The following is a 13,863-nucleotide window of genomic DNA, read 5'->3' as shown; positions in this document are numbered from 1 at the left end:
AACATAATGGATAATGTAGATATAGCTTTTTAATGTAAAATTAACATGTTGGCTCCTCCACAGTCAGTATAACCTTCCATTGAAAGGTTCTAAGACCTTGTCTTCAGACTTGCAAATATGCATTAAGTACCTGATGGACTGAAGTAGTGATGCTATAGGTTGGTATATACTAAAGCGAAACTTTTTCATTTTAAAACGGAAACCAAGGCCTAAAGATACAAAGGTCCTGCTACATTACAAGTACAATTGTGATTTTTAAAAAAGATTAGAGATATGGGCATTTACACAATTGCAGATAAACGGAATTGTGTTATATCCACACACTGCCTTTTCTGCTGTCACAATTGTTTGCTCATCCACACCTACCAGGCTTCCTAACCATGATTGTATCAGTGCATTCTGGGCAACTATCCCATCATGCCTCAGCAAGACACCAAGGGAGACCTTCAAAGCACAAAGGGAGTTAAGTGCCTAGCTCCTGCCATAGGCAAAGATATTTGAAAGTTGGATGCCTGGCTGTTCTGTGCCCTTAGAAATCTGCTCCAGAGGGCATACACCTGTACAGAGCAACATGTGAGGCTGTGCACTGTGGGGTATCCTACCACATAGAGCTGGGAAGGAGCATAACCTAGCCAACTACATTACACAGATTACTGCTAGGAAGCCCTATCCACACTGCAGAAAAAGGAATGGGCTGAGCAGGTTGCAGGAAGACATCCATGTGCCAGCCTAGACTTCTGGCCTGACCAACACACTGTTAGCTACTACAATTATTCACAGTAGCTAACAGTTTTAGTCTTGTAATGAATAGATAAAAACCATATGTAGAGCCAGGTACGCCATAGACAGTTTTAAAAACTCTCACGTGAACATGAACTAAAATTGAAGCAATCCTGTGTCGTTAGTACCCCAGCTACTGCTGGTGTCCACAGGAATCCTGCTTTGCCTGCATTCAAATTGGTAGTGATTACAGCTTTAAACATTCCCACATCCCCCTTTAAAAAATATATTTTGTCATGCATTTTCACATTGGTTAGGTATTCTAGAACTGACCTACCTAAAGTTTAGAAAACTACAAGTAAATAAGGAACTCTATGAAAATATTTATATAGTGGGTAATTCATGTCAATACAAGTAGGGAAGTTAATTTAACCAAATAGTATGAGATTAAGAGGCGTCTTCAGTAGAATTTTTTTTGTGGGGGAGAAGTTTTCAGAGGAATTGGGATTAGGAGGAATCCAAAAAGATTGAGTTGGCTAGCTTTTTCCTGTCTGAAATTATGTCTGTATTATGGTATAATTAGTACTTGGATTAATGTGTCAGCCCTTGCTTGTGTTTTCTTGGGCCTTTTCCCCCCACATTTTTCCTTCCTAATGAAACCTGAATTTTTAATTGTCTGACCTGAAGTATTCTACTCTTATAATATTTTGTCTCCGATTGTAAACATAATCTAATCATTGAAACTAAGGGCTTAGAAAAACTCTTAGATATTAGAACATTTCAGAGAATTCTTATATATTAATTCATTTCTTTATTGGGGGGAGGGAGGATAGAAAATTTTATTCTGAGAGAACATCCTTTCTAATGAGAATAGTAAGATCTGACACAAGTGAGAATAGATGATTTTCAGACAAGGAATGATCACATAAAGAACAAAATTTATTTGCAAATATATTGGGTCATTACATTGTCATCTAGGGATGACTACGTATCTCTACAGTTAGAAAAACATAATTTCTTTTATACTATAGTTAATGAGTGTTGAAAATTACTTTTTGTGTGTGTGTGTGGGGTTAGGGGGAGAGTGGGAAGCTGAAAATCCATGCTTTTAGTTGGTTGCACAAACTTATGTTCTTTTCACTCCAATTCAAGGCATTTTGCTCAGATAATAAACATTAAACCCTGTTATTGTCTTGTGGGAAAATTAGGACAAGTTAATCAGGGTTTTTTCCTAGAAGAAAAAAATGTGTTTTGTACAAGGTGTTTTCCTGTTCTAGATTACATGTCGTCTACGGTATCTCCTTCGAGCAAGGTGTGATGCTTCACCAGTGACTAACACCACTGTCCAGTTTCACTGTGATCCTAGCTTCTGGGCTCAAAATATTTTCAATCTAGGTATGATATGGCTCCTGCTTGTTTTATCAACTTCTTTAGAAACTGGTGGTATCACTAAAAATAGTTTTGTCAGCTGAACGGCCTCCCAGATATATAATTGAGCGTATTTCTCATGTGTTCTTTAATATATCTTCTACCTGTGGACAGAAATTACTCTATAGGGCGTGTCTGATCTGACTCCATATTGGATGCTGTTCCAGGTAGTAAGGCTAGATAGGCAGTGCCTAACTAGTTTTAGCTAACTGAGGTGGGGAGATGAGAAGGAAAAAACTACAATGAAACTGCATCAGGTACAGAAAGCAGTCTTTTGAGCAATAGTTTTCTGTTGGAGTTGGGTGCTTTTTTCCTAGCTCTGTAGATTTTGTTTACTGTCCTTCTTGGCAAATTGTTAACAGATGTGAGCTCATAAAGCAAGCAAAGATTGACCATCCCCACTGTACCATGCTCTCTAGGCAGGCTGGATTCCTACCTTCAGACTGGCATTTGTGTTTTCTCTTCTATCTGCCACTGGCTAGGTTTCTGCTTGTACATCCTATGATAGGGAGTTTTGTGAATAGCCTGTTCAGTATGATTGACTAAGTATACGTACTCAGTCTAATGAAGACATGCAGCATAGGAACTGCCCTGCTAGGAGCAGGAATTGGAGGCTAGAAAGTCTCTATCTTGAGGAATTTGATAATTGTCATGCCTCCCTTGTTTTCAATATCTGCAGGTTTTTTTGTCGGTGTCTCCATCTTTCTGTTGGAGAGTGATTTTGGATGTACCTGTCAGGCATTTTGGCCTTTAGTCAAAAAGTGCAACCAGCTTTGCATTATAACTAGGGCCCTACCAATTTCACGGCTGTGGAATCAGCCCTTCTCTATGAAATCTGATCTCCTCTGCTGCTGGGAGCCTGGGGCTCCTAGCTGCTAGTCCGGACATGCTGAGGAGGTACAGGAGTTGTCCTTCCCCTGCATGGCTGCTCTTGGTGGGGAGATAAGACCCACCTCCAGAGGCAGCGCAGAAATGAGGGTGGTACACCCTCACTTCTGTGCTGCAGCAGCCCGGGAGATAGGCTCCTGGCTTGTCTCTCTCCCACCCCCCCCACCCCCCCCCGCCCCAGCTCTGGGCACCAAGCTTGGGGCTTCCTCCCACAGCAGCTCCTCCCGGGCTGGAGGCTTCTGCTCTCGGCGGCTGCAGCTGGGGCAGCCTGGGGTCTGGGCTTCTGCCCCCCATCTCACGATTCCTGCCGCAGCTCGGGGCATCTTCCCCCCAGTGGTTCCTGGGTCTGGGGGCTTCCACTCCTGCTGGCTGCAGCCGGGGCAGCCCAGGCTCGGGATTTCCGTCCCCCAGGGCTCCTGCTGGGGCTCAGGGTGACCTGATCGGGGCTTCTGCCCTGGGGCTTCTTCTGGGGCTGTGACATCCATTTTTCCGGGTTGGGGGGCTCAAATTGACAGGGGGCCCCTGCCTTAATCTGTCACTGGCCTGGACTGGCAGCTAGGAGCCCCTGCTGGGGTGCTCCTAGCAGCATGCGGGAGAGCCTCTCCACCTCCGAGAACCTCCTCTAATTGCAGGAAGCTTGGAGGCTGTTGCCTAGGCAGCACAGAAGTGAGGGTGGCAATCTTGGTACCCTTCCCCCTCCCCCGGCACAACAATTTTGCAACCCCCCTACGATACCATTTTGGGCCAAGACCCCCACGGTTATAACACCCTGAAATTTCAGATGTAAACATCTGAAAACATGAAATTGACCAATTTTAAAACCCTGTGGCCGTGAAATTAACGAGAATAGACTGTGAATTTGGTAGGACCCTAATTATAACAAAAAGGTGGGGAAATCTTGGCATAAGAGGATCTTGTCATGACAGCACTTTCTCACAGGTACTGGATAACTACTCGATTCTGTTTCAAGTGATTGCATATGTCCATTCCACTTCAGGTATGTGGGCGCCCAATGCATTAGCATCTGGGACTTTTCCCTTAGTGGTACCTGTTGGGGCGGTGCATGCACCTTCTGCTGTCTCATGCTGCTGTGCAAAGATGTAAAGGGCAAAGCTGTCCCTGACCTCCCTCAGTTCCTTCTTAGTGCTGTGACGGTTGTCGGAGCACTTTATCTTGTTGCTGCAAGTGTTTCCCTTTCTTAGGGCTAGTCTACACTTACCCGGTAGTTCGACGGCTGCGGATCGAAGTTCCGAGTTCGATTTATCGCGTCTGGTCTGGACGCGATAAATCGAACCAGGAAGTGATCCCCGTCGACTGCGGTATTCCAGCTCAGCGAGAGGAGTACCGCGAAGTCGACGGGGAGCCTGCCTGCCGCGTGTGGACCGCGTCTGAACCGCGGTAAGGTCGAAGTAAGGTATGTCGAATTCAGCTACGTTATTCACGTAGCTGAATTTGCGTACCTTACTTCGATTTGGGGGGTAAGTGTGGACCAGCCCTTAGTCTTGTATATAGTGGGCACTTGTTTAATAGTTTGCTTTAACAGAATTTTTTGCTATTAAGTTTCCTTGTCCTGGGATACTTATTAGTATGCTCTTTGGTTCCCACCACTGGGGTATTAGTGCCCGGTGTTGAGGCATGCCTCGGTCTCTGGGCTTCAGGCCTTGTGATGCATGCAAGAAATCAGTGCCAGGCAGTGACTCTCACTTCAGGTGCCACACATCGGAGACTGGTGCCAAATGTGCAGGGACTTTAAGCCCAGAATTAAGACGTACAGGGAGGTCAGACTAAAGCACCTTATGGAGGCAGCCCTCCACCCACCCTGGGAGCATCCCCATTCAGAGCATGCACCAAGCGAGGCTCCTTCAGTTAGGAGTGGTTGCCTGTCTTCTCAGAGTCTCAACACAGATCTTCGCTGGTACTGAAGAGGAGGCACCGTAAGCAGGCATCAAGGGACTCAGCACCCAGGAGGTTACGGTCTCTGGCACTGAAGTCCAGCAAACAAGCTGGGAAGGAAAGTAGAGTGTGCTTGATGCAGAGGCACTCCCCGCGGTAAATAGCACATCAGGCAGGGTTGTTGACTGATGCTGATTGCAGCCTTGTTGAGACTGACCTCTAAGGTGATACCATCTTTGACTCAACAGTATCAAGAGACTGTCCCAGTGCCAACAATACCTCAGGTATATGCTGTGGCACACGATCTGCTGAGTCTCTCAATACCAGTGTCACCGGCAGTTTAGGAAACATCTCAACAGAACCTTCTAAAAAGTGTGACTTCCTCCCTAGACATGCAGGTGGAGGTAGTTCAGGAGAACTCACACAGATTGGTTGATATCGTGGGATCTGTGGGGCCTTCTTAAGTGGCAGTTTGCATAAAAAAGGCTATTCTGGAGTTCACTAAAGTGTTATGGCAAACTCCATCTTCCATGCCTCCTACAGCTAAAAGGACAGAGCAGAAGGATTATGTGCCCTCATAGGGGTTTGTACATTTTTATGTCTTTCCATACCTGGAGTCTTTGGTGGCTTCAGTTTCTAATGAGAGCACGCACCAAGGTCAGCAGGTATCTACCTGAAAATTAAAAGTTGCAAAATAGCTTGATCTTTTTGTGGAAAAAATACATTTGACAGCAGGATTACACCTCCGGATTGCTAATCAGTATGTATTGCTGGGATGTTATAACTTCTCCCTCTGGGACAATATTTTAAAATTAATAGACAAGTTGCAGGGGGAGACTAGGCAAGAGTTTCCCACTATGGTTAATGAGGGAAAGATGATGGCCGCTTCAGGCTGCATTGGATGCTGCGGATTCTGATGACCAAGCCAGGGCATCGGCCATTACAATAAGTAAATGTTTGTGGCTCCAGGCATCAGGTCCTCCTCAAAAGGGCCAACAAACCATTCAAGATCTCCCCTTTGAGGAACTATAACTATTTGCACAGCAGATCGATGACAGGCTTCATAGCCTGAAACAGACTCTAGGGCTATGCACAAGTCTATGGATATTTACGCTCTTCTTCCAAAGAAGTAGTGGTTCTGTCTACAGTAGCCTCATCATTATGCTTTCTGTATGCCTCACCATCAGGACCTGGCCTATAAAGAAAGGGAGAAGTTACAGGAGAATACCTCTGCCTACTCTTTTTTTTTTTTTTTTTTTTGGTCTGCTAAAAATTTGTCCAGACAGGATAAGAACACCATGCAGTCATTTTGACATTCTGGTTGAGGACAGCTTACCAGTTTTCAGTTTGCCAGCTTCTCCTACCCCTGATTTCTTCCAACAGACTATCCCACTTCCTAAGTGCTTGGACCCATATTTCTACAGATCAATAGGTTTTACGCATGATGGAATTGTGATACACTCTTCAGTTTATTTCTACCCCACCACCACCACCTCTGTCCCCCATCCCTTTTCAGGGACCATTCTCACAAAGGTCATCTCTGAGGTACAGTCTCTCCTCCTGTTGGGAGCCATAGAAGAAGTTCCTCTTCTGCACAGAGATAAAGGCGTTTTATTCTCGCCACTTCCTAATCCCAAAAGCAAAAGGAGGTCTCAGAACTGTACTAGACATGCAGGAGCTCAATAAATATCTAAAGAAAATAAAGTTTTGCATGTTCACTCTGGCTTCCGTTATGTCCTCCCTGGATCCTGGCAACTGATATGCTGTGCTCACCTTAAAGGACACACGTTTTCATGTCGCAATAAATCAAAGCAACAATAATTCCTCAGATTTATGGTTAGCCAATCCCACTGTCAGGCGAAATGGCAGGTCTGCAAACTATCTGTGACCCCACATGTTTTTACAAAGTGGATGGCAGTGGTGGCAGCGTTTCTGAGGAAATCAGAAGTTCAAGTAAACAACAAGGAGTCCGGTGGCACCTTAAAGACTAGCAGATTTATTTGGGCATAAGCTTTCGTGGGTAAAAACCCTATTTCTTTAGATGCATGGAGTGAAAGTTACAGATGCAGGCATTATATAATGAAGTTCAAGTGTTTCTATACCTGGATGACTGGTGGGTGAGAGGCCAATCCAAGAGCCAGGTAATATCTAGCATGACCATGATCCAAACCACCTTCAGCACAGTAGGATTACTGATCAAAGAGGAAAAGTTAGTCCTCTCACCTGTTCATAGGATAGAGTTTATAGGAACAGTCTTAGATTCTACGGAAAACAGGGTGTTCCTCATGCAAACAAGATTCCAGACGATGCTGGCCATTTTATTAGACGTGAAGGCCTATCCTACCACAACAGTTCAAAATTGCCTCAGACTTCTGGGGCATATAGCCTCATGTATTTACATGGTTCAGTTGGCCAGGCTTCATCTCAGGAAACTGCAGAGCTGTCTTAGCTTGATGTGTTCTCCAATTCGTCATCCAATGAACATGGTGGTTTGAATGGCCACCTGGATCTTAGCCTCTTTGGACTGGTGGACTGAATGTGTGTGCGTGCTTGTTACTTTTGTTCCCTCACAATCTATTTTGACTTTGGTTATGGACACTTCCGCCCTAGGTTGTGACAATCCACCTGGGTTCTCTGAAAACTCAAGGGCTATGGCCTGGCCAGGATTAGTTCACTACATAAATGTAAAAGTTGAGAGCCATTCATCTAGCTTACCAGACTTTTCTTCCCCATATCAAGGGAAGGAATTTACTAGGACTTATGGACAATACAGTGGTCAAATTCTATGTGAACAGACAGGAAGGGGCCTGATTGGCACTTCTTTGCCAAGAGCCAGTGCTGCTTTGGGACTTTTGTATCAACATCTCCATCCACTTCCCTTCTTCCAGGTGTCCAGAACAGTCTGGTAGACCAATTGAGCAGGTATTTCACCAGTCACTGAGTGGTCTCCAACCAGGTATTGTCCGGTTCATTTTCCAAGTGTGGGAGTTCCCCATATAGACCTGTTTGCAACATGCACCAATAGAAAGTGCCATCAGTTTTGTTCACAAGCAGGTCACAGTACAGGATCTGACACACTCTATTCTGTTACCCTGGACAGACAATCTCATGTATTCATATCTTCAGGTTCTGCTCCTGCCCAGGATGGTGTTTAAAAATCAAACTGGACCATGCTCGAATGAAACTCAGAGCACTGATGTGTCCTGCCCAGTCTTGGTTTTTCCACTCTGCTGAGCATCTCAAGCAGGTCTCCATTGACACTACCACCAGACCTAGACTTGATTTCACCAGGCCAGGGTTGCCTCTTCCATCCCAACGTGGAAGTCCTTCACCTTACAGCATTGAAGCTCCCTGGTTAACCCCTCAAGAGGAGATCTGTTCAAAGGAAGGTACAAAACATCCTCTTGAATAGTAGAAGGCTTTCTACTAAGGATGCTTATCTATCGAAATGCAAGAGATTCTCCATTTAGTCTCAGCAAAAAGGGGTTTCCCCAGTCTGGGCTCCAATACAGCATACACCAGACTGTTTGTTATATCTGAAACAACAAGGTCTTGCTGTTGGTTCCATGAGGGTTCACCTAGCAGCTATCTTGGCTTTCTGCCCTCTGACTGGTAATCATTCTTTTCTCCATCATCTTGTCAGTCAGGCTTTCAAAGAGTCTGGACAGGTTATATACCCAAGTAAAGGATCCTATTCCTCCTTGGGACTTAACCTAATGTTAATAAAACTAATGGGTCCTCCCTTTGAACCTCTGGCTACCTGTTTGTTGCTCCATCTCTCAATGAAGGTAGTCTTTTTGGTCGTAATTACCTCAGTGAGGTAACTGGCGAGTAGGTGGACTGAGAGTTCTAGTATTTGATCCACTGCATACAGTCCTCTACAAGGACAAAATAGACCTATGCCCTCATCCGAAGTGGTTTCTCACATCCATATCAGTCACTTAGCAGCTTGCCAACTTCCTTGCCTAAGTCTCATGCTTAGGAGGAGGAGAGACTCTACCTATTGGATGTTAGGAGAGCATTAGCATTCTACTTGGACAGAACTAAATTGCTTAGGTTGTCCTCACAGCTGTTTGTGGCACTCACGGACAGGATGAAGGGTCTTCTAGTCTCATTTCAGAACTTTGTCATGGATTTCCTCCTGTATACATTTTTGTGATGTCCTGGCCAATGTAACTCTGCCAGATAGGGTGCTGGCATGTTCAGTGAGATCTCACGTGGCCTCTGCAGTGTTTCTATACTGGACATTTGTAGCGCTGCAGCTTGGTCATCAGTACATACTTCTGTTTCTCATTACGCCATCTCCCAACAGTCTAAAGATGATGCCAGATTTGGACGTGTCCTACAATAATTCAAGTAGACTCCAGTGCATCTCCAGATTGAACTGCTTGTCACCTGAAGTGGAATGGACACGTGTAATCACTCAAAGAAAACAGTTATTAACTTGTTCTGTAACTGTTCGAGACTTGTTGGACATGTCCATTCCATGACTCGGGGGTCAACAGGACAGCGGCTCCACCCTTTATATCATCTCACAGCTAATGCACTGGACACCCATCCACCTGAAGTGGAATGGATGTGTGCAACACATTTTGAAGAACAGTCATTACGGAACAAGTTAGTTACTGTTTTTTCTTTCTCTGCCTGTACCTATCTTTGGAAAAGAGATTGCAAAAGAGGTGTATCTGTATTTTTCCTCAGGGGTGAACCTTCCAGCCATGTGAGTAAGGTGTATGTGAATAGGTATAAAATAAGCTGTTTTTCTTTATTTCCAGGAAACCTTTCTTTCCTTCCTTCTGATATGCCTTTGAATTGTTGGGTTCTGCTCCCTTAAAGTCTGAGCGATACTGAAATGGAAACAGGAATTCCATGTGGGAGCCTGTGTGTTTCAGGCTATTAGAATGGTTTCATGAATAATAATAATAATTTAGCACTGGCCCCTTTTGGTGTGTTTCCATGGTTTATTACACAGTTTCAGAAGTTGAAGTCTCCAGGGGTTAAAGCTTCAGAGTCAAGGTTGATCAGGGAACATTTTTTTTCCCTCATAGACCATGTCTTGTAATAGTTCTTGTATATTGAAGAAACTCAGGCCTGAAGTTGTGTTGGCTAGAGTACTAGCTAGACCAGGGGTCTCAAACACACGGCCCGCGGGGCTCTTGTGTGTGGCCCACCAAGCTCCCCGCGCCCCCCGCCCCTCTGCCTACCCGTGGGATTGCCTCCTGACGCTGCGAGCCCCACGCTGCTCTCTGAAGCAGCCGGCAGCATGCCCCTTCGGGCCGGGGGGGAGGGGGAAGGAGGCAGAGGGCTCTGGCATTGCCTCCTTCCAGGCACCGCCCCCCGCAGCTCCCATTGGCTGGGAACAGGGAACTGCGGCCAATGGGAGCTTCGTAGGAGATACCTGGAGGAGCGGCAAGAGCAGCACAAGCAGGGAACCCTGAGCCCCTCTCCCTCTCCCAGGGGCTGCAGGGACACAGTTCTAGCTGCTTACTGGAACGGAGCAGCGCGGAGCCGGGGGCCAAGGCAGGCAGGGAGCCTGCCCTGGCCCCAGTGAGTGCCGCTGCCACCCCGGAGCCGCTCTAGGTAAGCGGCACCAGGCTGGAGCTCACACCCTGAACCCCTCCTGCACCCCCAACTCCCTTCCCTGAGCCCCCTGCCACATCCCGCACCCCTCCTGCACCCCAACTCCCTGCCCTGAGCCCCCTGCCGCATCCCCCACCCCAACTCCCTGCCCTGAGCCACCTGCTGCACCCCCAACCCCCTGCCGCACCCCTCTTGTATCCCACACACCAACTCCCTGCCCTGAGCACCCTGCACACCTCCTGCACCTCAACTCCCTGCCCTCAGCCCCCGCTGCACCCTGCACCCTTTCTGCACCCCCTGGGGGTAGCGTTGGGGTGGGGACTTCAGGGAAGGGATTGGAATGGGGCAAGGAAGAGGTGGGGCAGAGGTGGGGCCTAATTGGAAGGGGTAGAGGGGGGTGGGGCCAGAGGCAGTGGGGGGAGGGGTCAGTGATGCGGCCCTCGGGCCAATGCACTAGTCCTCATGCGGCCCTCGGGGTCATCTGAGTTTGAGACCCCTGGGCTAGACTCTTTACTGACAGTGTGATAATATCTAAAAGCTAACCGGCTGTTACTAAATAACTTAGTGATTGGGTGCTGTTTAGAATATATCTAAGAAAATGAAATAGCAGCATTTTAAAGTATCTCAGTTTAAGTTAAATAACCCATAGTTTTCAGTGTAATGGAAGGGCCCTCATTGTTATTGATGGCACAATAATGCATGCAGTTCTGCCGCCACTGACACTGATTCTGGAAAGAATTGTTTACCCATCCTTTAAACTGCAATTAGGAATGATGGTCTGATGGCATAAAAAGAGGGAAATGATGAAAACCTACATATCTCCAAAGAGTAAGGTGAACATTAAAACGTATATTTTTATTTTTTACCAGGTTCTCTGGTAATTGAAGATAAAGAAACCCCACCACACATGCCCAAGAGCCCTGTGATGGAACCAAATTTACAGCCACAAAGTGGCTTACCTTCAAACCAACTGTCTAAATTCCCAACACAGATCAGTTTAGCTCAACTACGACTCCAGCACATGCAACAGCAGGTCATGGCTCAGAGGCAGCAGGCTCAACGCAGGGTAGGTCCAGTGGCTCTACCAAACCCAAGAATTCCAGGTCCCATGCAGCACACTCCTACTTCTCATCAGGTAAACTATCATTGTTCCAGAGAGAAGACATGTCTGATTGTACTTGTTCTAACAGAATGATAACAGGGTGACTTCTAGTGACATTTCATTGGCGCAGCTGTCTTTAGCACATATAGTTATAAGGAAGCCCATATTGTATGTATTTACAGCATTTTTTCAAGATCTCAATGCCCATATCTCAGGAACTTTCTGATAATCTCTAAGCATTGTAAAAAACTCTTATTCTTTGAGTGATGGTCCCTGTTGTATTCCGCTATGGATTACACATCCGCCTGGAGCCAGAGAATTTGAAAGCAGTGTCCATTGGTCTGCACATGCACCCTGGCTCGCCTCGTGCCTCTAAGGGGATAAAGGATGGGGCGGACCAACTGCCTCTCCAGTTCCTTCTCACCGCTGCGTGGTCTGAATGGAACCTTTACATTTCCACAGCTTCGGTTTAGTTCTACAAAATAAAAATCATATAGTTTGTAAATAGTGTTAACAGTCTTAATAGTTTTTACTGTTTTAGCATTTAATTAGTCTAAAAACCCCGGGGCACCAGACTATGCCCAGGACTCCTGCTTCCTGCCCGTGATCCTTCTCAGTCAGCGGCAACCACCTGTACTGCCTTGGGGCAGCTCACTGCACCTCGCCGCGATGTATCGGCTGATCATTCCCCAGCCATACCCAAGAAGTACAGGAATTTTATCTCCGCAAATACCTCATGGAGAAGGCCAGAGAAGAAGGACCCAGACTGGGAAACTCCCTCCCATATGTAGGCCAGACTCAGCAAGGAGTGCACCTCCTGCCCCAAAGTCTGACTCTGCTTTGGGAGAATCTACCCTCATAGACCCCATGGCGGGATCTTTTCAGGAAGCTAGGAAGCACACTCATAAGCATGAGACTAAGTCTTCCTCTAAGTCCACTTCAAAGAAGTCTGACTTGGCTGTAAACAAGCCCACTAGCTCGACCCATGAGGACTTAAGATGTACTAAGTCCCAGTGGCACAACAAGAAAGCTCATAAGCATTGGGCTCCATTGGTAGCAGACTGTGTTCCATCAGTACTGTCATCCCTGGCATGTCCCAAAACCTGGGATCCATTGGCACCAACGAATTCTGATCACTGCCAACTTCAGATACCACCCTTCTCACCACTTCCAATGGCCTGGACAAGCAGAACTCCTCTCACACTGGGGAGATATGAATCTGTTGCCACCTCACAAGACATTTTCGCTCTCCCAGATCTGGAATCCCCTCCTCCACTGGGCCCTTCCACTTCCAGGGAGATATTGCCTCTGGGAGAATCAACTGCTGGAAGGAGCTTATCACCCGTCCCATATGCAGAATACATCTCCCCTCCAACGGCATCAATGATACCGCCACTGGAACCAGAATCAGCCTTCTCCTTGGGAGATTCTGAACCCTCCGATGAACTGCTTTTCCCTGACCCTCTGTGTCCTCCACCAGCTAAAAGACCCATATTGGTTTGGGCCCAACCTCCGCCTCATCTAACTCTGAGCTGCTGGTACCTCATGCCATGGGGGCCCCCACGACCATCTATCTACCCCTCCTACTGGCCGTATTGGGGGGCCTTTGGACAGTATCCATTTGCAGAGTTGATCTGATTTGCTAGGGAGCCATCCCTTGCCTCCCGTCTAAGGAGACACTCCGATCTGCACCTGCATCCATCAGAGGAGGAGGAACATTATGCTCCAGATCCAGCAGTTCTGCCAGAACCAGCAATACTGCCATTGTTATCCCTAGACAAAACAGTGACTTCTGTGTCCCCTTCCCCCGCCCACCCACAGTGACTTTGGGCAATTCCAGGACTTTCTCCTCAGAGTTGTTGGAGAGCTTCAAATTCCTCTTGAGGAGATCCAAGACTCCAAACTCTTAAACATTCTGCACACTTTTGGGCCCAACAGAATAGCTCTCCCTGTTAAGGAAGCCATACTGGTACACCCCTCTCCCAATGCACTGATGGTCCATGCTGCTTCTGAAAGGGCTAGACAACAACATCCCTGGTCTACTCCTGCTGGTCCAGGGCAAACGCCTGTATCTGCTGGGAAGAAAGGTCTCATCATTTATCCTCCAGGTCAAGATAGCTAGTTACCAGGCGCTATTGGCTAAATACAATTTCCTGAACAATGGCAAGTTTGCAGAGTTTACTGACAGCCCTCCACAACAGGACAGAGCACATTTTCAAGCTCTGATAGATGAAGGCAAACTGATAGCCAGG

General features: G+C 46.7%; 1 protein-coding gene across 2 annotated transcripts in view; it reads left to right on the top strand.

Annotated features, from left to right (window-relative positions):
* The window catches only part of TRIM24 (tripartite motif containing 24), a 150,750-nt gene that overhangs the window by 93,496 nt on the left and 43,391 nt on the right, over positions 1–13,863 (top strand). For both annotated transcript variants that reach the window (XM_026657486.2, XM_026657485.2), the window contains exons 8-9: positions 1,998–2,115; positions 11,379–11,644. In XM_026657486.2, the coding sequence (XP_026513271.1) occupies positions 1,998–2,115; positions 11,379–11,644 (384 nt within the window). The remainder of the gene's footprint in view (positions 1–1,997; positions 2,116–11,378; positions 11,645–13,863) is intronic.

Source organism: Terrapene carolina, unplaced genomic scaffold (genome assembly GCF_002925995.2).
Source record: "Terrapene carolina triunguis isolate 2854851 unplaced genomic scaffold, T_m_triunguis-2.0 Scaffold247, whole genome shotgun sequence".
NCBI lineage: Eukaryota > Metazoa > Chordata > Testudines > Emydidae > Terrapene > Terrapene triunguis.
Note: the sequence above shows the minus strand (reverse complement) of the source record. Positions and strands in the feature narration are given on the sequence as shown.